Source organism: Callithrix jacchus, chromosome 7, assembly GCF_049354715.1.
Source record: "Callithrix jacchus isolate 240 chromosome 7, calJac240_pri, whole genome shotgun sequence".
In the NCBI taxonomy this organism is placed as follows: Eukaryota; Metazoa; Chordata; class Mammalia; order Primates; family Cebidae; genus Callithrix; species Callithrix jacchus.
In genome coordinates, this window is record NC_133508.1 from 83386376 (window position 1) to 83411654 (window position 25279).

The 25279-nt window shown below is 39.9% G+C and overlaps 1 protein-coding gene across 3 annotated transcripts in view; it reads right to left on the minus strand.

Annotated features, from left to right (window-relative positions):
- Window positions 1–507: 507 nt before the first annotated feature.
- Window positions 508–25279, minus strand: part of ATPAF1 (ATP synthase mitochondrial F1 complex assembly factor 1) — a 30309-nt gene continuing 5537 nt past the window's right edge. Inside the window, exons 3-10 of one of the 3 annotated variants that reach the window (XM_035251387.3) lie at window positions 24049–24099; window positions 23490–23552; window positions 20061–20093; window positions 19289–19339; window positions 17088–17135; window positions 9598–9693; window positions 8046–8153; window positions 508–1516 (exon numbers count right to left, since the gene is read on the minus strand). In XM_035251387.3, coding sequence (XP_035107278.3) covers window positions 1322–1516; window positions 8046–8153; window positions 9598–9693; window positions 17088–17135; window positions 19289–19339; window positions 20061–20093; window positions 23490–23552; window positions 24049–24099 — 645 coding nt within the window. In that variant the 3' untranslated portion in view covers window positions 508–1321. The remainder of the gene's footprint in view (window positions 1517–8045; window positions 8154–9597; window positions 9694–17087; window positions 17136–19288; window positions 19340–20060; window positions 20094–23489; window positions 23553–24048; window positions 24100–25279) is intronic. The other 2 variants (XM_009001168.5, XM_009001169.5) reach the window with 2 other exon arrangements.

Consider the following 25279-nt stretch of genomic DNA (forward strand, 5'->3'; position numbering starts at 1 on the left):
TTGAACCAGGGAGGTAGAGGTTGCAGCAAGCTGAGATTGCACCACTGTACTCCAGCCTAGGCAAGACAGAGTGAGACTTCATCTCAGGAAAAAAAGAAAGAGAAAGAAATGCCATAGTAAAGGCAGCTGACAACAATACTGGGGGCTTTGGCTTCAGAAGGCTGGTGTGTAACCACCATCCTTTCCTATTACTGAGCTTGGTGCCACAACAGTGACACTACAAACAAAAGATGGGTTTCCAGCACTGGAGAGCGACTTTCTTATTTCTGGCATCCCAAGCAATTGTTGAGTCCCAAGATGATTTTTGATAAAATCAGCCCATAGCCTTGATACTATGGATAGTATATAACTTAGATTTCATTATTTTATGTAACAAAGATTATAAGCCAGACTTAAAAAAAATTATTGCTGTATTTTCCCCACATCCAAATCTGGGAACAGTTGCTTTCACCCACTTTTTTGTATCATGTTTAGAGTTGTTTAAAAAAAAAATCATGCAAATCTGGATTAATCTTCATCTTACAAAAGCATTTTATTTACACTGCACTGATTCACTCCTTCAAACACACAGTTTCTAACAGGTGGAGTTAGAGAAGTGGGTGCCACAAACTATGGCTTAATAGTATGCAGACCCTGTACCTGTTTATCTAACTATATCTGAAATTGGCTGATACCCCAAGCCAGCTATACTAAAGGCATCTCTAGGGGGCATCATCTAGATGAAGTCTTTATATTGATGGGTATATCTGGTTATTCTACAGTTTGAACAGGATGTTTGGCTTATGCTTTTGTCCAGTTGATTGGTGCATGGGAAGCATTAAAGCTCGTATCTAACTACAGCAGGTCTTCAAGCTTATTATCCTGTCATGAGTTTATAAAGATGACAAACTCATCATCTGGGAGCTATAAGGTCAAAATGGCCAGAATGCAACTGCACTATTACACGGTGCAAAATCAGGTCAACTGTTTTACATGTCCTTGGTTACCTGTTGTAACTTCAAACACTTAAAAAAGGAAACCTCAAGTATGCTGAGATACTTATCAGAATGTTTGGGTACCTTAATTCCTGAATATCAAGTAATAGGGCTCATCTCCATGATTGCTTGCAATAAGCACTATAATGAGCAACTTATTACCAACTGCTCATTATAGATGCTGAGCTCTTAAGTTCTTGAGGAGTGGGTGGGCTCTAGACTATCAAGGACTAAGCCAACTAGCAAGAGCGAAGCTACAACCTTTTATGGCTTGATAGAAGTCATTCTCCATCATTTTTCATAGTCCTTTTTTTTTGGACTATGGTAAAGGGCCAACCTGTACACTTCTAAATCTTATTTTGGTTCTGGGCACATTTCAGTTCTGCTCCAAGTCCACTTTGCTCCAATTCAGCGATGACAGACATATATTTGAACTCATTTGGTCTGAGGTTAAAGGTCTCCACTAACCCGTACGTCTCTTTCCGGTCAGTAGCATAGAAGAGCTGAACTTGGTTGGCGATGCACTGTGCCTCAGCAACATTCTGTGAGGTAAGGAAAAGAATAATGAGGTCCTTTCTTGCACAGGGCCACAAAGCTCTTGTCTGAGTTCTGTGTTGGGTGGGGACCCTCGCCCAAGAGTCACCACTTCCAGAAAGTTTCCCTAACTTCCTGATGTCCCTAGTCTTTGTTAGGTGCCTTCCCTGTGTACCAAATCATCCTGTGCTTATCACTATCATAGAATTTATGATACTGTATTATATTTTTCTTGTTTTGTCTATTTTCCCTAGTACAAATTCCTCAAAGACATAGACCATGGTTTGTTTTATATCTCTGCACACAGTGACATCTGGTGAATGTTTACTGAATAGATTAATGTACGTGTTCACATTATTCCTCTTCATCCAGTTCCTTAATAATTGTTAAATATGTCCCAGGAGGGAAATAAGAGAGCATTAATTACCCAGCTCTAAGAACCAGTTTGTGAGTGAGAACTAAGTTCTTGACTAATCAGACATACACTTGAGTAAAACCTATTATGATACCACCTTGGTCAGAAAAGTACTCCCAGAGCCAGCTGTAATGGTTTCAAAATTTGCCCACAAATTTTTTGATACTCTTCCCTTTGACAGAGCCTAATTTCCCTTTCCTTGAGTGAGGGCCATACTCAATGACTTCCTGCTAACAAGTAGACTATGACAAAATGGCTGGGGGCCTACAGGTGTGAGCCTGTAGTGCCAGCTACTCAGGAAGCTGAGGTGGGAGGACTGCTTGAGCCTGTCTGGGTAATGCAGTGAAACCCTATCTCTTAAAAAAAAAAAAGACTATGAAAAATGATGGAGAATGACTTCTATCAAGCCATAACAGGTTGCAGCTTCTCTCTTGCTATCTTTCTTGCTCTGGGAAAAGTCAGTTGACATTCTAGCAGTCCTGTGGAAAAGCCAACATGATGAGGACATGAAGCCTCTCCCAAGAGTCACGTGAGAGGGGCTGGATGTGGATGCTCAAGCCCAATCAACCTTTGGATGACTGTACCCTTAGACAATATCTTGAGAGCAACCTCATAAGACTCTAAGCCAGAACCACTCAGCTAAGCTCCTCCTCAATTCCTGAACCACAGAAACTGTGAGGTAATAAATGTTTGTTGTTTTAAGCCACTAGGTTTTGTAGTAATTTGTTATGCAGCCATTTGTAACTAATACATCAGCAAAGGCCCAGGGAAGAGAAGGGGCCACCTTCTTTAAAGCTCAGTAGCAGGCCACTCTACATGACAGAGGTGGAGAAATTAGCCAGATATGGTAGAAAGAGCCTGTAGTCCTAGCTACTTGGGAGGCTGAGGCAGGAGGATCACTTGAGCCCAGGAGTTTGAGGCTGCACTGAGCTACAGTCATGCCAGTACACTCCAGCCTGGGTAACACAGCAAACTCTATCTCTAAAAAAAATTATATAAAAATAAAAATTAAAAAATGAGAGAGATGGGGGTAAGGACATAGTCTACACTTTCAAACCTTACAAAAGAGTCACCTCAGACAACACTAACTTTTGCCATACATTCTGCAGTTCCAGTTGGTCAGAAGTACTTGTCCATTATTATCACTTGTATGGCCAAAATTAAACCTCAAAAGATAATGGAAAATTCCCACTAAAAACTGACTGCCAAAAGTGTGCTATGTCTAGCTAGAAAATGATGAAGATGGGTTTATAAATAACATAGGCTGTGCTCCACCTCTATTCCCTCTGTGGGACTTTCGGGTCATTTCTTATGAGCAGGCACTAATCTCTGAGACTGCATCTTCAATCAAAAACCTTTTCCCAAAAAGCTGGCTACTTCAAATTAATAGAATTTTAAAGCTACAAGGGACCTCAGAGATCACCCAGTTCTCATTTAATAGGCTAGGAAACCAAGGTAGATGAGGTTCAGGGATGGGCCCAAGGTCAAGTAGCCAGCCAAGGTCACAGTCAGGATCAGAACTCTAGACTCTCTGGCTGGTATTTCCCCCACTTCATCCTGCTTTTGTTTCTGGTAAGACAAGATAATTAAGATTGATTAAGGTCAATAACCCTACTTCATCCATTTTACCTTTCTTAAAGTCACCGATGCCTCAAGAGCAAATCATTTCTGAAGCAAGTGCACTGCCATAATCTGAGGATACTACCACTCTCTCAGCCCCTGGCCTACAGGGCCTCTGACATCAACTTTTATCTGAAGCTGGGGGTGGTGAAGGTAGGAGTAAGTTCATCTGTGTTCACCCTAGAACACTGCTGTTCAAACTATTCTACAGAATCCTAGGGGCTCTGTGGAGGTGCCTCAGGTCCCTTCACCTCTGTTTTAGCTGTCATACCCTGGGGTTTTACATAATCAGATTTTGTTTGGATAAAGGGATCCTCCTACTCTTTAAAGAGAAGTTTGAAGACCACTAGTGCAGTGAGAAGGAAGGTAAGACACAGGGAGTGATGTCTATCTCTCATGGAGGGTTATTGAAAGGCAACTCCCACCACCCTTATTCTCCCCCTGCCTTTTGTTCTCTTGGCTCTCAACATGAAGCAATAGTCTCCTCCTTTCCAAGACCCAATAAGATAAATACACTAACTCCCTGTGCTGCCCAATAAAGAGGTATTTTAACAAACTTGATTCCTCCCTCTCTTTCAGTCTTCAAATCTATAATCAATGCACCAAGTCCTGCCTATTTTACTCCCTACATATTTCTGGGGTCATTCTCTTGCTTCCATCTCTACTACCACTGCTTGGTTCAAGTTTTCACCACTTCTTGTGCAGACTATTGCAACTGACTTCTAAATTATCATACTGACCTGACTTGAACTACAGAATGTTTAGGAAGCAAATAAGGTTAGTGGTCTTAAAATCCAACTCCTTATGGGTTCTTTTCTATTCAGATCCTTTTACAACTCTTTTTATGCCCTTAGGGTAAAGCCAAATCTCTAAACACAACCCACCAAACCTCCTTATATACAGACATATACACACACACAAGTGATACCAAGCCCTTTATAATACTCCAAGTCATTTTACATCTCTTAGCATTTACTTACGTTATTCCCTCTGTCAGAAATATTTCTTCCCTTCTTTATTGGGCTAAACTCCTGCTGGTGTTTGAAGGTTCAGCCTGGGTGTCATCTCCAGGAAATCTTACTCCCTTTGGCCAGGGATACCACCCCACTCTCTACCCCTAGAGCCTTCTGCATGTCTATCCTAGCATTTACTGCCTTTCAATGAAATCATCTATTGACGTAGATGTGGAGCCAAATAAAGCTAGGTTTTTGAATATTCCATTAGTTTTTCAGCATTAAATTTAGTTCAGAAGAAACCTCTAGTTTCTATGTATTCATTCATTTGAGGTTAATGCTTTGTACCATAGTTGGAAATACTATGCCTAAAGTGCACAGTTCATGCATGAGTATACAGGGGATCATATATTTATGTTATACTTCTAAGTTTCCCTTCTCTGAGTCATGTACAATAAGTTCTAACATGTCTAGTTCTATATTTACTACACTGGAATCTCACAGTCAAGCTGATTTATACAACACAAATATATATTATTTTGTATGCCCTCAAATGTTAAAAGGCCAGGAAGCAAATTTTAACAATGATGAGAACTGTGCAGCAGTTTGAGACCACCAGAGTGAGGTGGTAAAAATGGCAAAAAGCAGAATGGGCCTCCTCTGACCTCTGGGATCCACTTTTAATATGATTAGATGCTGCGCTTTGCCAAAGACCAGAAAATATAGTACAGTCTCTATTCTGTCACTCACTCTCATGATCAAATTATTTCCTATCTGCTCACTCTCAACTTCCACAACCCACTAGGACTCAAAATTCTTATTGTCTCTAACCTCCCTTATATTTTCACTTTCCTCATTACACAGCTTCCATTCTGTGGTAATAATCATTGCTTTGCATTCACCTTTACTTTCCTTCAGGCCACAGATAATATGTAAATAAATGAACATGGCTGTGTTCCAATAAAACTTGAAATACTACTTTTCTTTAATGATAGTCTTTATTATTAAATAAACAATTTCTTTATTTCTATAACAATAAAGAGTCTTTCTGCCTAACCATTTAAAGAGATAGGAAACATTCTTAACTTGCAGACCTTATAACAGCAAGCAGTGGGCTGGATTTGGCCCACAGGCTGTAGTTTGCTGACGCTTGTCCTAGACAACAATTTTGTACTTCCTCTTTTTGACTCAAATGTCCAACATTTTCCCAACCTTGCTTTTAGCTGATAACTTTTCTTTCTTTTCACTGAGCAATCTGTAGAAAACTTATACTACTACCTCTATCCATCTAATTATATCAGTGTCTTTACACTCTGGCTTCTCTCCTGCTATCATATTCCTGGTAAAGATCAACCTGCATTACCAGACTTGCCTACTCAAATATATCACTTCTTCCCCTATATCATCAATTATTTCCCTTTCTACTGGATCTTTCTTTTGAGACAGGGTCTGGGTCTGCCATTCAGGCTGGAGTGCAGTGGCTCAATCTCAGCTCACTGTAACCTCTGCTGCTGGGACTTAAGTGATTCTCCTACCTCAGCCTTCTGAGCAGCTGAGATTACAAGGTGCATGCCACCATGCCTGGCTAACTGTTGTATTCTTTGTAGACACAGGGTTTCACCATGTTGGCAAGGCTGGTCTCAAACTCCTGAGCTCAAGTGATCTACCCACCTTAGCCTCCCAAAATGCTGGGATAACAAGCATGAGCCACTGTGCCCAGCCTCTTACTGGACCTTTCCCATCAGCATACAAATATGTTATCTTTCTCATATTTGAAACAAAAGATACCCTTGGCTGTACTTCTCCACCTCCAGCTATTACCCCTTTCTCTCCTTCCCTTTATAGAAATGCCCCTTGAAAGAGTTTCTAAACTGATTCTTCATAGTTTCTCTTTCCATCCTCTCTTAAATCTACTCCAATCACACTTTTATGAAACTGCTCTTATAAGGCACCCAGTGACTTCCATGTTTGTGAAATCAGTAAATTCTTAGCCCTCATCTCATTTGCCCTAATAAACAAGGGAGAGAGATTTGGTGAGTTGAGCTGTCCCTATTCCTCGAAACATTCAATTTTAGCTTCTAGGGCATTGTACAATCTTAATTTTCCTTCTACTTCATGACCATTCCTCCTTAATCTTTGATGATGCTCCTTCATTTCTCAAGGGATGAAGCCCCCTCTCTCAGTTCTTAGATCTCTTCTCATCTCTATTTTTACTTACTTGCTTGGTGATTTCATTCAGTCCCATGGTTTTAAGTGTAATCTGTATGCTGACAATTCCCATATTTACATATCCAGCCTGAACCTCTCCCATGAATCCAGGCTCATATACCTAATTGCCTACTACTTGGATATCTAATAGGCATCTCAGATTTAACACATCCAAAAGTGAGCTCCTGATTTTCCTATCAAACCTATTCCTCCTTCAATCTTTCCTATCTCAGTTAATGGCAACTCTATATTTTTGGACAGAATTTTGGGTAACTTTCAGTTGAATGTGATGAATGGAAGCTTTTATGTGGAAGGAAGAATGGGAGAGATGGAACTAAATAGCTTCAAGGATAGGGAAGTAGAATCTTCATTGTGTCCTAGGTTTGTGGCTTACTGCTACTGTGATATTAGTTGAGTGACATCACTTCTTTCCCCCTATGCAGTTGGTAAGATTTAAAGAGAAAAAATAAGTGGGTATTGCAATGAAGACTGTTAGGGGGAAGTGTCCACTGTTCGGGGACATTCTGAACTTAACCTCTGCCAGCTAAATGTGATTGCAAAGAGCAAGGACTAGACAAACAGAATGTACAGTAATCACAACACTGCTCCTGGCACCTGGATGTGCAGAGAGAACATAGTGGGCATCATTAGCTATGAGCATATGGTCAATGCTCAATGAATGCTCATATGGAAATGCTCATATGGTCAATGCTCATATGGAAATCTCAGTGATTTCCATCTAGGAATGGGAAAAGGAGGAAAGAAAATCACTATAAATGATGAATGTTGTACACACGAACAGTATGAAGAAGATAAAATATTGACAGCTATCCTAGGCTTCCCTACAACTCTTCCCTATGATTAAGAAGCCATTTACTTGACTCTTAGGGCCTGATGTGTCTTAGATTCAGAATTATTGAATTTTAGAAAGGTAATAGGTATAGACACTGTATAACTATATTATGTGACTCCCCGTACTCCAACACATTATTATTTCCCTAGTAAAATGCATAATATACCATACCAAGTGGGATTAATTATATAAATAGTTTCACATCAATTTAAAGCTTTAGTTACCAAATGAGTTCAAGTTTACATAAGGTTTTGTGACCAAATGAGAACAAAAACATTTTGTTCTCAGAGCCCATGGGTTTCAGAATTGTGAATAAATGATTGAGGATCTGTACTAACCTCAGATCGAAAGATCTTGAGCAAGACAACTTTACAATAAGTAAGAAACAAGCTATATGTAGCTCTCTGAAATTTCCTGAGCTTTGGCAGAAGAGTAATACCTTCAGTGCCACAAGGTAAATCCAAAGAGTTTTACAAGTTAATTCTTACCAGAAATGTGGAATCCATTTCTGCAGTCATCAGCACTATGCCCTTTTCTTCCTTAAGTTCAGGATAGTGATATAAAATCAGCTGGCTGGCTGCAGCTTCCCCTCGGGTCTGCAAGGTGGAATGCTTATCAAGGCTCAATAAGGTACCATCACAACAAACTGCAATTTCAAAGCAATAGAAAGTCTAGAGGAAATTCTGGCTCTTAACAGCTCCTTGGGTGGCTAGTGAGTTGGAGGACTGATATGTGGCAGTAAGGTCAGGCCTGCAAAGGCACAGTGAAACTGACAGTTTGCACAGTATTATTTGTGTCTTCAACTGGAAAAGGTTTGGCTTTTTTCCCAGAAAATATTTACAGTAGGCAGTGAATCCGTCATTGTGACCATACATTTAAAAACAAAATGGCACAAGCAGCTACCAAATCAAGTTCTAAAGAAAGTAATATGCCTGTGTAATTGCCACTTTTATGGACTAGTGCATTTCACAGCTGAAATCTACTCCTCTTGGCTGGCTCTGAAGACTGAGCTCTTTTAAGCTGTAGCAGGAGCTGGAGAGTTTGCACATGAGCCAGATTTGTAATGTGCAGTTATAAAATATAATCTGGGTCGGGGCGGGGGGCGTGAAGGGGAGAAGGAGGATGGAAAAATCATAATTTTATGAAGAATGATCAGGGCAGTGGTTACTAAACCTCAAGTCTAGACCAAGTAGAGAGGATGGGTTCAAAGCTAAAGTCCCTATACAGCACAGGAGGAAACAACTATATTCAAAAGAAGATTCCTGGATCTTATCTCTAAAATTTCAGCAAGAATCTTTTAAATTATATATATCCAACTATCACTAGGGTACTTGCAATAGTTCATTTTTCTTGAACATACTTCTAATGTTATACTGATCATTTTGGTTATTATTCTAATATTATATTAATCACTTTTATTGTAATTATGTTTCTGGATCTTTCTCCTATACTTGAATATTAGCTCCATGAAGGCAGGGATCTTGTCTCATAGATCTCCAAGTCTTAGCACAGTTCCCAACACAATCCCATAATATTTAAAAGTTAGGGTTAAATCTAATAGTTAAAAGTTAATATTGTTTTATTGGAAATAAAGAACAAAAAGGAAGGAAGCAAACAAAATAATATTTACTAAACAAACTATTTACTTAGCGTGTTGGAAGGTGTTGACTTAGTTAATAAAACACATTTAAGACTTGGAGCTTTCCTCAAGTGGCTTATAGCATGGGTTAAAAAGATAACTATCATAACTCAGGCATGTTTGTTAAAGCGAGGCATATGCAGCATATACAATTAGAGGTTTGAGGAAGAGACAAAAGAGAATCAGAAGTAGTCAGAGAAGGTGTTTTGGAGTCTTTTCCAATTTCTAGGTATTGAGGAGGGCCTAGAAAACTAGCTTAACATAAAAAGTATGACAATTCATCAGTGCCACAACAATAAATGCTGGGAGTCAGGAGATACTCTATGTTCTTGAGCCTCAGCAAGGGTCCCTAGTCCCACCAAGAGGTAGTCCTCTCTAGAGGAAGAGCACAAGCCACCTACCTGAATATTTATAAGTGCAGTGAAGTGGAGTTCAGTACCTGTCCATTGTCCTACAAAGAACTCATAACCTTCCCTTCTTGGCAGAGCACACAGAAACTGTGAAAAACAGATACACAAGGAGATGGATGAATAAATAAAATCATTTGCTCTATATCCAAACCACCTTTAACATTCATTCTGTTTCCTCCATATTTGGTTTTTAAAACATTTTTTATTTTTTTGAGACAGGTTCTCATTCTGCTGTAGAGACTGCAGTGCAGGCGTGATCATAGCTCACTGTAGTCTTGATGTACTGGGCTCAGGTGATCCTCCCACTCAGCCTCCCAAGCAAGTAGCCGGAACTACAGGTGTGCAGCACTAAGCTACCTTTTTTTTTTTTGATAGAGATGGGATTTTGCCATGTTGCCAAGGCTGGTCTTGAACTCCTGGGCTCAAGCAATCCACCTCCCTCAGCCTCCTAAAGTGATGGGATTATAGGTGTGAGCCACTGCTCCCAGCCTAAAATGGTTTTTTAAAATCAAGAAATTCATATGTGGCAATAAACACTCATGTACTTGTCAATCTACCTAAGAAAGCATCAGAAATACAATTGAGGTTCCCTCTGCATTCCCTTCCAGTCCCATCCCAGAGTTAACATCTATCCTGCATTTGGTGTGTCTGTCCTTCTTTTTCATATTTTAATACTTTTAATGTATATGTGTATAACTATAAGTAAGAAGTAGTACTTTACAGGCCAGGCATGGTGGCTCAAACCTGTAATTCCGAAACTTTGGGAGGCTAAGGTGGGAGGATCACTTGAGCTCAGAAGTTTAAGGCTAACCTGGGCAATATAGTGAGACCCTGTCTCTACAAAAAAAATACAAATAGTTGGGTGTGGTGGCATGCATCTGTTGTCCCAGCTACTTGGGAGGCTTAGGCAGGAGGACTGCTTGAGCCCAGGAGACCAGCCTAGGCAACATAGTGAGACCCTATCTTTACAAAAAATTTAAAAAAATAGTAGTTTATGGGACAGGCGCGGTGGCTCACGCCTGTAATCCCAGCACTTTGGGAGGCTGAGGCGGGTGGATCATGAGGTCAAGAGATCGAGACCATCCTGGTCAACATGGTGAAACCCCATCTCTACTAAAAATACAAAAAATTAGCTGGGCACGGTGGCGTGTGCCTGTAATCCCAGCTACTCAGGAGGCTGAGGCAGGAGAATTGCCTGAACCCAGGAGGCGGAGGCTGCGGTGAGCCAAGATCGTGCCATTGCACTCCAGCCTGGGTAACAAGAGCGAAACTCCGTCTCAAAAAAAAAAAATTAAAAAATAGTAGCTTATAAATTTAAAAACTTAAATCTTATCAAAATATGTGTATCCTTTTGTAACTTTTTTACTTCATATTATGCTTCTAAGATTTATTCATGTTGACAACTGTAACTCTTAATTCATAAATTTCTCACTGTTGTATGGAATTCTACTATAGAAATTTATCACTATCCTCTTGATGAACATTTCAATTTCTTTTTTTCTTTTCTTTTTTTTTTGAGACAGCATTTTGCTCTTGTTGCCCAGGCTGGAGTGCAATGGTGTGATCTTGGCTCACTGCAACCTCCAACTCCTAGATTCAAGCGATTCTCCTGCCTCAGCCTTCTGAGTAGCTGGGATTACAGGCAATCACCACCATGCTCAGCTAATTTTGTATTTTTAGTAAAGATGGGGTTTCTCCATGTTGGCCAGGCTGGTCTTGAACTCCTAACCTCAAGTAATCTGCCCACCTCGGCCTCCCAAAGTGCTGACATAACAGGCATCAGCCACTGCGCCGGGCCACATTTCAATTTCTAAACTTTTTAATGTTGCTCAATTAGCTCTTGTTCCAATTGCTTAATTACTTTATATTCTATTGGATGAGGCTGATATTGGAGCATGGCTCCAGGCTAAACACCAAAAAATGATAAGTTTTATGCTCAAGGTGCTTAGGATTGGGGATGAGTAGTGGAGAAGAGAATGGAAACAGAAGTAAAAAGCAGCCCAATCCACATTAGTCATGAAATTATCTTTTTATTGCCAACCGCTCGGGCTCCAATTTATTATTAGATGAGATAAACTTAGTGCCTACCTAACAGATGATCCATTGCGAGGGAAAATTTTTTTTTTACAGCTTTATTTAGGTATACTTGAAATACAACAAATTGCACATATTTAAAATATACAATTTGATGAGTTTGACATATGTGTACTGTGAAACCATAACCAAAATCAACATAATGAACATAGTTATCACTTCCAAGTTTTCTTTGCCCTTTTGAGGTTCATAATTCCCTGTCCCTCACTGTCCCTAAGCAATTACTGATTTGCTTTCTGCCACAATAGGTTAGTGTGCATTTGTAGAATTTTGTAAAAATGGAACCACAGGGCCAGGCGCGATGGCTCACTCCTGTAATCCCAGCACTTTGGAAGACCGAGGCGGGTGGATTGCCTGAGCTCAGGAGTTCGAGACCAGCCTGGGCAACACGGTGAAACCCTGTCTCTACTAAAATACAAGAAATCAGCCAGGCATGGCTGCGAGCGCCTGTAGTCCCGGCTACTCCGAGGCGGAGGTTGCAGTGAGCAGAGATCGCTGGAGTGCACTGCACTGCAGCCTGGGCGACAGAACAAGCCTCCGTCTCAAAAAAAAAAAAAAAAAAAAAAAAAAAATGGAACCACAGAATAAGTACTTTTTTTGGTTTGATTACTTTCACTCAGCATAATTGTTTCATGATCTATCCATGTGTGGGGACAAGAGTGACTTTATTTTAAATGCTAGTCCGCAATGTGACTTCTGATTAACCCCAAGTCCAGGAATGCCTCCCAAATGCTTAGTTGATATATTACTCTTTATGCAGAAACATCTATTCATTGTAAGTTTCTTCCAAAACAATCCTTGATGCTGTTGCAGAAATCATTGGTGTAGGTGGATGACTGGATCCACCTATACATTCCTTCCAGAGCATGTATACTTTCCCCAAGATGTCTAGTTGTGGTGTGGAGATATACCTGTCTTGCAGCCACCCAATATTACACTTCTGTATTTCAGTTCCCCCAATAAATCATCCTGTACCCACAAACTGGATTTGCCTGCCTCCTTCTTTGGCTTCAGGTCCTTCAGTATTTGGGGGTCGTTTTGCACCTATGGCCCTTTTGTGGAACACCATGTTATTGCATGTATCAACAGTTAATTCCTTTTTATTGCTAAATATTATTCCATTGTATATGTACACACACACACACACACACACTCTCTCTCTCTTCACAATTTCTGTGCACTAGTGACAGACACTTGAATTGTTTCCAGCATTTGGTTATTACAAATAAAGCTGCTTGAACATTTGTGCACAAGTCATTCTATGGACATATTCTTTGAGTTCTCTTGGGAAAATATCTAGAAATGGAATGGCTAGTTAGTATGGCAGGTATATGCTTAATTTTTAAAGAAACTGCCAAACTATTTTCTAAAGTGCTTGTACCATTTTTGCAATATGACTGGCAGTATACGAGAGTTCCAGGTGTTCCACATTCTTACCAACACTTGGTAAGTTTTCGAAATTTTAGTCATTCTAATGGTATCTCACTGTGGCTGTAATTTAGATTCCCATTATGACTAGTGATGTCACGCATCATATTTTCAGGTGCTTATCTGCTATTCTTTCATAAAATGTTTAAATCTTTTGTCCATTTCTGTCCGTCCTCTTATTGTTGAGTTACAAGAGTTTCTGACATAACTTGAGCTGCTTATACCTCTTGGCTATTGTGACTAATGTTGCTATGAATGTAGAAGCTATTTGGGTATACAAATAGAATGTTTTAATTTTGATGAAATCTAAATTATTAATTTTTATTTATTTTTTTGAGACAGAGTCTCACTCTGTCGCCCAGTCTGGAGTGCAGTGGCGTGATCTTGGTTCATTGCAACCTCCACCTCCCAGGTTAAAGTGATTCTCCTGCCTCAGCTTCTGGAGTAGCTGGGATTACAGGTGCATACCACCACACCCAGCTAATTTTTGTATTTTTAGTAGAGACGAGCTTTTGCCATGTTGGCCAGGCTGGTTTCGAACTACTGACCTTGAGTAATCCACCTACCTCGGCCTTCCAAAGTGCTGGGATTACAGGCTTGAGCCACCACACCTGGTTTATTTTCATTTTTTTGAGACAGGGTCTCACTCTATTGTCCATTCTGGGCTCACTGCAACTTCCACCTCAAGTGATACTCCCATCTCAGCCTCTGGAGCATCTGGGACAACAGGTGCTTGAATTTTTTTTTTTTTATAGAGACAAGGTCTCACTATATTGCCCAAGGTGATTTTTTTCTTTTACTGTTTGTGCTTTTTGTAATGGACTTACAACATCTTTGCTGAACCCAAGGTAATTTAGATGTCTTCTTTTAGAAGTTACATTATGGACCAGGTGCAGTGGCCTGAGGCAGGCAGATAACCTGAGGTCAGGAGTTTGAGACCAGCCTGGCCAACATGGTGAAATGCTGTTGCTACTAAAAATACAAAAATTATCTGGGTGTGGTGGTGGGCTCCTGTAATCCCAGCTACTCAGGAGGCTGAGGTTCAAGAATTGCTTGAACCCAGGAGGCAGAGGTTGCAGTGAGCTGAGTTCATGCCACTGCACTTCAGGCTGGGTGACAGAACAAGACTCTGTCTCAAAAAAACCCCCAAAACCTCGTCTCTACTAAAAATAAAAAAATTAGCTCAGCGTGCTGGCAGACTCCTGTAATCCCAGCTACCTGGGAGGCTGAAGTAGGAGAATAGCTTGAACCTGGGAGGTGGAGGTTGTAGTGAGCTGAAATCATGCTGCACTGCACCCTGGGTGAAAACGCAAGTTCTGTCTCAAAAAAAAAAAAGAAGTTACATTTACTTCTATGATCTACTTTGAGTTAATTTTTATATATAATGTGAGGTAAAAGTAGAGGTTCATTTTTTGTGCATGATATTCAATTGTTTTAGCAGCATTTGTTAAAAAGAATATCCTTTCTCTAATTTATTGACATCTTTGTTGAAAAACAACTAACCACATATATTTGTCTATTTCAGGACTCTACTCTCTTCCATTAATCTACATGTCTATCTTTGTGTCAATACCATACTATTTTCATTACTGTATCATTGCAATAAGTCTTGAAATAAGGAAATGTAAGTCCTCAAGCTTTGTTCTTTTTCAAAATTGTTTTAGCTATCTCAGGTCCTTTGGATATCCAAGTAAAAATTTAAAACCAGCTCATCAATTTCTTAAAGGCCTAGTGAGGTTTTGACTGGTATTGTATTTAATTTAGAGACCAATTAGGAGAGAACTGACACCTTAACAATATAAAGCCTAGGCACAGTGGCTCCCACCTGTAATCCCAGCACTTTGGGAGGCTGAGGCAGGAAGACTGCTTGAGCTGAGGAGTTTGAGATCAGCCTGGGCAACATAAGTGAGATCTTGGCTCTACTAAAAATCAAAAAAATTAGCTGAGCATAGAAGTGCATGTCTGTAATCCCAGGTACTTAGAAGGCTGAGGTGGGGGGACTGCTTGAGCCCAGGAGATTGAGGCTGCAGTAAGCTATGACCACACTATTGCACTCCAGTCTGGGCAACTGGAGTGTAGATCCTGTCTCAAAAAACAAAACAAAAGAAAACAAAATGTTACAAATTGAGCCATCCAATCCATGAACATGGTATATATCATTTCCATTTACTTAGGTATTCTCTGCTTTTCAGTAATGTTTCCAAAAATTTTTTGGAAACCCTAGAAGTCATTACTGACACCAAGTTAGCTGGTCCACCCCCCCTACTCCTTTTCCCTTAGGCCTTCTGGCAGCTTAGTATGTCAGCAACAATCTCTTAATTCCTTTTAGGCACATATTACCAGGATAACATAGCCAAAAAAACTGTGAAGAAAACTGCCAATAAAATAGGCAGCTCAGCCCAGTTTGAACAGCTATTATTAAAAAAAAGACAACCTGCAATTCCAGCACTTTGGGAGTCCAAGGTGAGAGGATCGTTTGAGGCCAGGAGTTCAATGCCATCCTAGGCAACACAGTGAGTGCTCATCTCTAAATGAACTTTTATATACTTTGATAGAATGTAAATTAGTACAGCCATTATTGAAAACATTATGAAGGTTCCTCAAAAAACTAAAAAGAGGCTGAGCACGGTGGCTCGTGCCTATAATCCCAGCACTTTGGGAGGCTGGGGCAGGTGGACCACCTGAGGTCGGGAGTTTGGGACCAGCCTGACCAACATGGTTTAACCCCATCTCTACCAAAAATACAAAATTAGCTGGGCATGGTGGCACATGCCTGTAATCCCAGTTATTCAGGAGGCTGAGGCAGGAGAATTGCTTGACTCTGGGAGGTGGAGGTTGCAGTGAACTGAGATTGTGCCACTGAACTCCAGTCGGCAACAAGAGTGAAACTCCATCTCAAAAAACAAATAAAAAACAAACAAAAAAAGAGAACTACCACATGATCCAGCAGTCCCACTACTGGATATATATCCAAAGGAAAGGAAATCAGTATGTTGAAGAGATACCTGCACTCCCATGTTTACTGTAGCACTATTCACAATAGTCAAGATATGGAATCAACCTAAGCATCCATCAACAAATAAATGGATAAAGAAAATGTGGTATCTAAACACAATGGAATACTATTTAGCCACAAAAAAAGAACAAATTCTGTCATTTGTGACAACATGAATGAGCTTGGAGAACGTTATGTTAAGTGAAATAAGCCAGGCACAGAAAGACAAATACCACATGTTCTCATCCATACGTTGGAAGCTTAAAAAAACAACAACACAAAACCGATCTCATAGAAGTATAGAATAGAATAGTGGTTACTAGAGGAGGGAATAGCCTATAACCTTTTGGTTAAGGTATACAAAAGTAGAGCCAGTTGGGGGAAATATATTCTAGTCTTCTTTGGTACTACAAAGTACTATAATCAACAATGATTTATTGTATAGTTTCAAATAGTGACTAGAAGAATGGATTCTGAATGTTCCCAATACAATGAAATGATAAGTGTTTGAGGTGACAGATGTGGTAATTATCCTGCATTACTCACTGCACACATGTATTGAAATATCATACTATACCCCATAAATATAATTATTATGTGTCAATTAAAAATAAAAGCCCCCCACCAAAAAAGAGGTTGATAAGATTAAGGTCTCAGGTGCCTTCTGAAATGTACTTGTACTGATAGATTAAGATCTGCATCAGTAAGGGCTGACATGGTAGGAGATGAAAAGCCAGAGGCTAATAAAAAGCCCCCAATAGGAGATGAAAAGCCCCCAATAGGGCCAAATCCATATCATTTTGTAGGGCTGAAAATGTCACTTATTAGTACAATCAACATGTGAGCATCTTTATTAACAGAGCACTATAACATGTGAGACAGTATAGAATATGATGTGATTGGTTGGAAAATACTTGTTTGGCAGCATTGATAAGCAACCCTTACATGGTCACCAGAAACTTACCGTTGGACACGACTGAGCTCGGTTCCAGATCAAATCAAACTTTTCTTCCTGCAGGTTGGAAAAGAATAAAATTAACCTACAAACAGTAAAACACAAAAGGCCATAATCACATTTAAATTCACCAAGACTGAATTCTAGAATTATAATACAACTAAAACAGTCTTTTAAGTGTCATCATTTACAAATTACTCATGATAGAAAGACAGGATAAACCAGACAACTGTTTTGCTGTTTACTGTAAGAATTATGTGTAAAGACTAGGCACACCAAGGCTCCAAATGCTCCAGGAAACTCTGACAAGTGTCAGAGACATCAAGTTACTAAGTCAGTTTGAGGGAAAGCTGAGAAGGCCTGGTCAAACAGTGAGTCAGTACCAGAGATCTAAAACATCATGAAAAGTGCAGACTCTTCTTCTGGCTGTTGAATTCATGAAGGATAAGGGTATATATGTATGAGAGATTAAAAAAAAAAAAAAAAAGAGTGACACCCTCATAACCGCCAAAAGATCTGGCTTTATAACAAATTCCTTCTGTCTATGTTTTCCTCCTTAAGCTTATACTTACTCATGTAATCTCAGTATATATTTGTGTGCTTGATAGAAACTAAGCCCCCACCCCTCCTTCAGAGAAAAACAATTAAAGAACTAGCTGATAATCCACTACTTAAAATGCTTTGTTATAGCAGAGGCCAGCAAAACAACATTAAACCAGAGAAGCCAGCAGCATCCCTTCTCTGTCACAGACCTTAATGGTCAAGCAGTAGATGGTAATCATCTCCTTTTTTTTTTTTTTTTTTTTGAGACGGAGTTTCGCTCTTGTTACCCAGGCTGGAGTGCAATGGTGCGATCTCGGCTCACTGCAACCTCCGCCTCCTGGGTTCAAGCAATTCTCCTGCCTCAGCCTCCCAAGTAGCTGGGACTACAGGTGTGCGCCACCATGCCCAGCTGATTTTTTTTTTTTGAGATGGAGTTTTGCTCTTGTTATCCAGGCTGGAGTGCAATGGCGTGATCTCGGCTCACTGCAACCTCCGCCTCCCGGGTTCAGGCAATTCTCCTGCCTCAGCTTCCTGAGTAGCTGGGATTACAGGCACGTGCCACCATGCCCAGCTAATTTATTTTTATTTTTAGTAGAGATGGGGTTTCACCATGCTGACCAGGATGGTCTCGATCTCCTGACCTCATGATCCACCCGCCTCGGCCTCCCAAAGTGCTGGGATTACAGGCTTGAGCCACCGCACCCGGCCTTTTTTTTTTTGTACTTTTCATAGAGACGGAGTTTCACCATGTTGACCAGGATGGTCTCGATCTCTTGACCTCGTTATCCACCTGCCTTGGCCTCCCATCTCTTGATCTCGTGATCCACCTGCCTCGGCCTCCCAAAGTGCTAGGATTACAGGTGTGAGCCACTGTGCTTGGCCTGATCATCTATATGAGTAATTTCAAAAATGGAAAGACAAGAAAATGCCACTTACTAAGGAGAATTGCCAGAGAGAGTAGGAAGAAGCTCCAAGTCAGCTCAGGTATAGGTCACTTACAGACAAGAAGGGAAAAATGCTATGCTAGACACCCTGTCTTAAATTCCAACAGCTTGGCTGGAAAACATCAATAAGAAAAAAAAGGCTGGGCAAGGTGGCTCAAGCCTTTAATCCCAGCACTTTGGGAGGCTGAGGCAGGCGAATCATGAGGTCAAGAGATCGAGACCATCCTGGCCAACACGGTGAGACCCCGTCTCTACTAAAAAATAAAAAAATTATCTGGGTGTGGTGGCACATGCCTGTAGTCCCAGCTACTCGGGAGGCTGAGGCAGGAGAATTGCTTGATCCCAGGAGGCGGAGACTGCAGTGAGCTGGATTGCGCCACTGCACTCCAGCCTGGCGCCTGGCAACAGAACAAGACTCTGTCAAAAAAAAAAAAAAAAGACATCTGAAAATTACTCAGCAACATGAACTTATACTACGTTCCCTTGTCAGAGGCTTGACTCAGAGACATTTCTAAAGTAGAATGAAGGAAAACAAAAACCATAAATATACCATATGGAGCTTCCAATCTCTGGTGCTCGGGGCATAATAAAAACTCTCAGCGCTGTAAAATGCAGCTTCTCAAGAGGCAATAAACATAGGAAAAGTAAAGGCAACTGCCTGCTAAGGTTAGAGAACTGACTTTCAAGTTGTAACACTTTCATTTCCCACCCCAAACTACTTACAGGAATAACTGCGTAGACTGTATCTTTTGCTGCAAAATACTGCTGCCAAATCTGTACAAAAAAGAGAGGGGGTCTGTGACATGTGGGCAATCTTTTCAACATGTGCCAAGAAATGGTGACAGCTTTCATTGCTCAGAGTAATATGCTATTTGATAACAGAGAGGAAAAACTCAACATAATGCTTTCATTACTAGCACATGATTACAAAAAAGATTTAATACAATCCACTCTTCTAGATGATGAAACTATAACTCTTAGTAACAAATTCCTGACAGAGAAACTGATTCTGTGACTTTAAAAATCATTCCTCTCAATAAGTGCCTTATGTGTGATAGACAAGTTCTTTTTTTTTTTCACATTTTTCTTTCCTCCCCAAACCCACCTTCCCCAGCCAACTGTGAGCCTTCCCAGAGATTTAGAACTAGAGTTCAGGGTTCAGAGTCAGGCAGATCTGGATGCGAATCTCAGCTCCAATCATTTACCAGCTATACTACCTTGGGCAAATTACTGAAAACTCCCTAAATAACATCAATAAAATAGCAATAATAACCTCACAGAATTGTCATGACTAGCTAAAATATTGTAGGTCTGTGCTTAGCTCAGCACTTGTCACAGAATAAACACTACAAATAATGTTAGCTTTTGTTAGATATTGTATAAGGCCATTCTCACACTGCTAATAAAGATATATCTGAGACTGGGTAATTTATAAAGGAAAGAGGTTTAATTGACTCATAATCCCACAGAGCTGGGGAGGCCTCAAGAAACTTACAATCACGGTAGAAGGGGAAGCAAATGCATCCTTCTTCACATGATGGCAGGAAGAAGAATGAGCAAAAGGGAAAAAAAACCCCTATAAATCAACAGAACTCATGAGATCTCACCAGAATAGCATGGAGGTAACTGGCCCTATGATTCAATTAACTCCCACTGGGTCCCTCCCATGACATTTGGAAATTATGGCAACTACAATTCAAGATGAGATTTGGGTGGGGACACAGCCAAACCATATTAGCTATTATTGGCATCTTATAGGCAGCTCTTAAAATCTTGCTTCCAGAAAGTCTTCTACATGTGGAAGAGATAAGGTCTGTTGGATCTGACTATGGTATATACCAATCAGAAGTCCTACCTCTGCTTGGCATTAAGGAACAAGGAAGGTATAGTTGACCTTTATGATGGAATACCAAAAGGTAGGGAATAAAAAATTATATAATAAAATTTAAAAATTAGAAAATAGGGAAAAAGAAAAAAATGCCCATAGTCTTACCACCCTAACAAAAATCACTATAATTTTAAGTTATTTCTTTCTAGTATGTCTTAAGAATATTTTTTCTTTTATAGTATATCTAGATGTAGCATATAAACAAGTATGTTTTTATCATTTACCATTATATTAATAACATACGGATACTCCACGTTCCTATTTTTTACTACCATTATTTGTTTTTGCCTTCCCATGCCTTTTCAGATGTTATTGGCTCTAACTAGAAAGCCTTTCTCTCCCTATCTCTAACCCCCTAAATTCTTCCTGTCCTCTGAAGCTGGGCCTATATGCTTCTTCCATATAGTCTTCCTTGATCGTTTTAGTTTTCCTATTTTATTTATTTTCTCCCCCCTGCTTTTATATTTTATATCTCTCTTAAGATGCCTAGGATATGCTACTTCATAATAAGATCATTTGCATAGGATCTATTTCCCTCACTAGTTTGCAAGCCCCCTGTAGGCAGGTATCTGCTGTATTGTCACCAATGCCTTGCAACCCAAAAAGTACTCAGAAATACTAGTTGAATAGTAGATGATTGTGACACAATAAGGAACATGTAATACAAAAGAGGCACATCACCCCGGGTAGGGAAGAGTGCCAGAGTAAAGGACACTTGAACTGTATCCTGAAGAATGATCATGAGTTAGTAGGGAAATAAGGAGGCTGGGAAGATAACAGGTAGGGCAGGAGAAGGAGATAAGAGACACATTCAAAGCAGAGAATGACAACACTAGCAAAGGCACATAAGTAGGAAAGGGTATCATAACTAGGGTGACACCTGAGTGAACTAGTGTTGAAGAATGGGTCACCCTCCTTTAGAGTTGGTCTGCTTTGTCAACATTCCTGTTAAAATATGAGGCCCCAACTGAAGATACTAATCAAAGTGTGATCCATCTAACCAACAAAGAGCAAAAAAGGACTATTAACTCTTAGGACCTTATGAAAACTACTCTTGATGTGGCATAAGGTCTTTATCTTTTCTTTTTTTGCATGTCAAAACACTGTTTTCTCATTTTAAGGGCAGCATATACTGACTATTTTTATTTAATTTATGATATTAGCGGATAGTTTATGAACCAAAACTGAAATTCATGAGACTGATATTTATTTCCTAATATAGTTGAATTTAGCTACTCATTTCAACAAACAAATTTGTACCTAAAACTATAGGTCTCAATGATACTTACCATATGATCACGCCTCCTGGGCCTAGCTTCTCTTTTCCCCTAAATGACATGTTTGGTTTCCATGTTCCTTAGGTACTTCTTCCCAAAGGCACAGGCTGAGTTCTCCCTGGGACTTTGCATATGCCTCTATTAACAGAAATTAGAACCCTGTGTTGATCTTATCTGTTTTGTGGAGGCTAAAACTCCTGAGGATGAGGATTCTCTCATTTATCTCTGTATCTGGCACAGAGTCTGACATTTAATTGGTATGTATTAAATGTGTGCTAAAATAAATAATATATATCCTTTGGATGCTGGCACCCATGGCAACTGGCACAACTTCCAGCTGTGGAAATATGATGCAGAGTCAAAGAGACATGGGTTTGAGTCCCAGCTCTACGACTGACTAAATTACATAATCTCTTTAAGTCAGTTTCCTCAACTGTAAACTGGGAATAATGGCACCCACTTCATGGGATAGTTAAGAGAATTTAATGAAATAATGCATATGTTAGGCCGGGCGTGGTGGCTCACACCTACAATCCCAGCACTTTGGGAGGCCCAGGCAGGTGGATCACGAGGTCAAGAGATCAAGACCATCCTGGTCAACAAGGTGAAACCCCATCTTTACTAAAAATACAAAAATTAGCTGGGCATGGTGGTGTGTGCCTGTTGTCCCAGCTACTCGGGAGGCTGAGGCAGGAGAATTGCTTGAACCCAGAAGGCGGAGGTTGCGGTGAGCCGAGATTGTGCCATTGCACTCCAGTCTGGGTAACAACAGTGAAACTCCGTCTCAAAAGAAAAAAAAAAAAAAAATAATGCATATGAAGTATTAGGCATTATACCTGATACAGAGTATGCTGCTTTTATTATTATTTTGATCATTTCAATCTACCTAATATATAATTCATGGAACTATATGCCAAAAAAATAGCTTATTAGAAGAATTAGAGAGAAAAGAATCACAGGTAAAAAAATATAAATGACCCAACAGGCAGGATAGCTCATAAATGTTTTGAAGGAAAGTGTTCAGGAAGCTTCCCGCAGAAGGTCCTGTGATAAAACTATGAATGCGAAGAAAAGGAATAAAGGAAGTCACTGAACACTTGTGACCAGGTTCCTAACATAGTATTTTTCATTTACTTAAAAAAATAAATATAACACTTTCAAACTGTGCCAGGGACTGTTCTAAGTGCTTTATAAATGTTAACTCATTTAATTATCCAAATAACTCTATGAGGTAAGTATTACTATTTTACTTTAAATAGGGAAACTAAGGCCCAGATAAGTTGATTAACTTGTCCAAGTCCTAGAGCTAGTAAGTGGCAGAGCTAGGACTTAAAACTGGCAGCTTGGTCCTAGAGTCTGTGTTTTTAAATCTGCACACTATACTTCTCCATAATGAAAGGACAAGTTTCAGAGGACTCAGTTGATGAGAATATTATGGGTGGAGTGAAAAAAAAATAGGAGCAGGGAAACCTATTTGGAAAGGGAATGCAGTAATCCAGGTATAGATACTGATGAGGGTTACAGGAGGTGTGGATTAACAAATGAAAAAAGAAAGGAGAAATACAAGTTGATTGGACATATGAGAGTGACAAAGACGACAAATTTTCTTATGACATTGTTCTTCAAGCAACTCATCACTTTTGCCTTTTATTATTACCTTTCATTATGGCTAGAAAGAGGTGTCAGAAAATGTACTCTCAGATTTGGTTCACAGAATTCACATTTTCATAGAGTATGCCAACCCATTTTCATTCATTACCTGTTTTATTTCTTCTGCAGTTTTCTCTTTTACCATCTCAATGTTAAAGATTGAACTGAGAGTCTTGAAAGAGAAAACAAAAAGCAACGAACACTTATAATTAAAAAACAAAACAGCTTAACTCTATCTCTAAGCCTGTGGCAAACATGTCAGGACAGTGAAACAGATTTCCAGTAAGTAGAAAACAAGTATAAGAAAACCCACATGCTCAGAGAAAGTGAGCTCCCAAGCCCAGACAGGTTTTCATAGTTCTTTTCCTGAGGAGTATTTATTAGGTCGCCATGTACTTTCCAAGTGCTTCACCCTTACCAATGAGTCCTGCAACACTTTGCAGCTAGTAAGAGGAGAAAGTTTGGTTGTTATTTTAAATTAAACTGCTAATGCTAGGGGTCATGGTCAAGGATACAAAAGTTCACAGAAATATTTCTCACTTCTACAGCTGGAAAACCACCTTACACAAAATTACTGAACCACAGTACTTATGTTCAAATTTGCAGCCTCTTGTTATAGATGTCCCATATACTTCAAACTTTTTTCCTATATTTAATTAAAAACCTACCTTGTCCTTAGTGAATCCTCTGCTCACAGACTGTTTCCCCAAGGCATCTGTCTGAAATATATGATGAGACAAGATATTAATCTACACTTTACTCATAAGAAAAAAGGTCACCAAGCTAGGTGAGGTACTCAATCTCATTAAATAATTTTGCATGTGAGACCTCACTTCTCTCCACTTTTTACAATAATTGTTCTAAAAATTTAACACTGTTAAATTTTACTGTTGGCCAGGGGTAGTGGCTTATGCTTGTAATCCCAGTACTTTGGGAGACCAAGGCAGGTGAATCACAAGGTCAGGAGTTAGAAACCAGCCTGGCTAACATAATGAAACCCCATTTCTACTAAAAATGCACAAAATTAGCTGGGCGTAGTGGTGGGTACCTGTAATCTAATGCAGTGTTTTTCAAACTTTTTCACTCAGGAGGCTGAGGCAGGAGAATTGCTTGAACTGCACTCCAGCCTGGGCGACAGAGTGAGACTCCATCTTAAAATAAATAAATAAAAATAAAAAGGCCAGGCGCGGTGGCTCAAGCCTATAATCCCAGCACTTTGGGAGGCCGAGATGGGTGGATCACAAGGTCAGGAGATCGAGACCATCCTGGTCAACATGGTGAAACCCCGTCTCTACTAGAAATACAAAAAATTAGCTGGGCATGGTGGCACGTGCCTGTAATCCCAGCTACTCAGGAGGCTGAGGCAGGAGAATTGCCTGAACCCAGGAGGCAGAGGTTGCGGTAAGCTGTGATCGCACCATTGCACTCCAGCCTGGGTAACAAGAGCGAAACTCCATCTCAAAAAAAAATAATAATAATTAAAAAAATAAAATAAAAATTATTCTTTATAAGACAGCAACATTCCTCTAAGATTCTGAGATGCAGAGATAAGATTTCTCTGTCAGTAAACTATCATGTACTAGTACCAAGAGTCCATTCTCCACCTGCCACTATGGATATGAGGGATTTCTTCCTGAAATTAGGGCTGCTTGGGATTACTGTGCTCTGTACCGATCTATTCCACACTAAGCCAAAGAGGTAAGAAATGGAAAGATGTGTTATCCAATGATACTGCTTATCTCTGACAACACTTTGACGGCAGGCATCTTCAGCAGACTAGAGTCTTTTTGAGTGTTCAATCTTAATGTTTCCTCCACCAAATTAGACTCCCTTCAAAAAAGGCCCACAACAGCTGAAAGTGATTATTTTGTCTCTTAGCCACGATCTCTCATAAAGGTC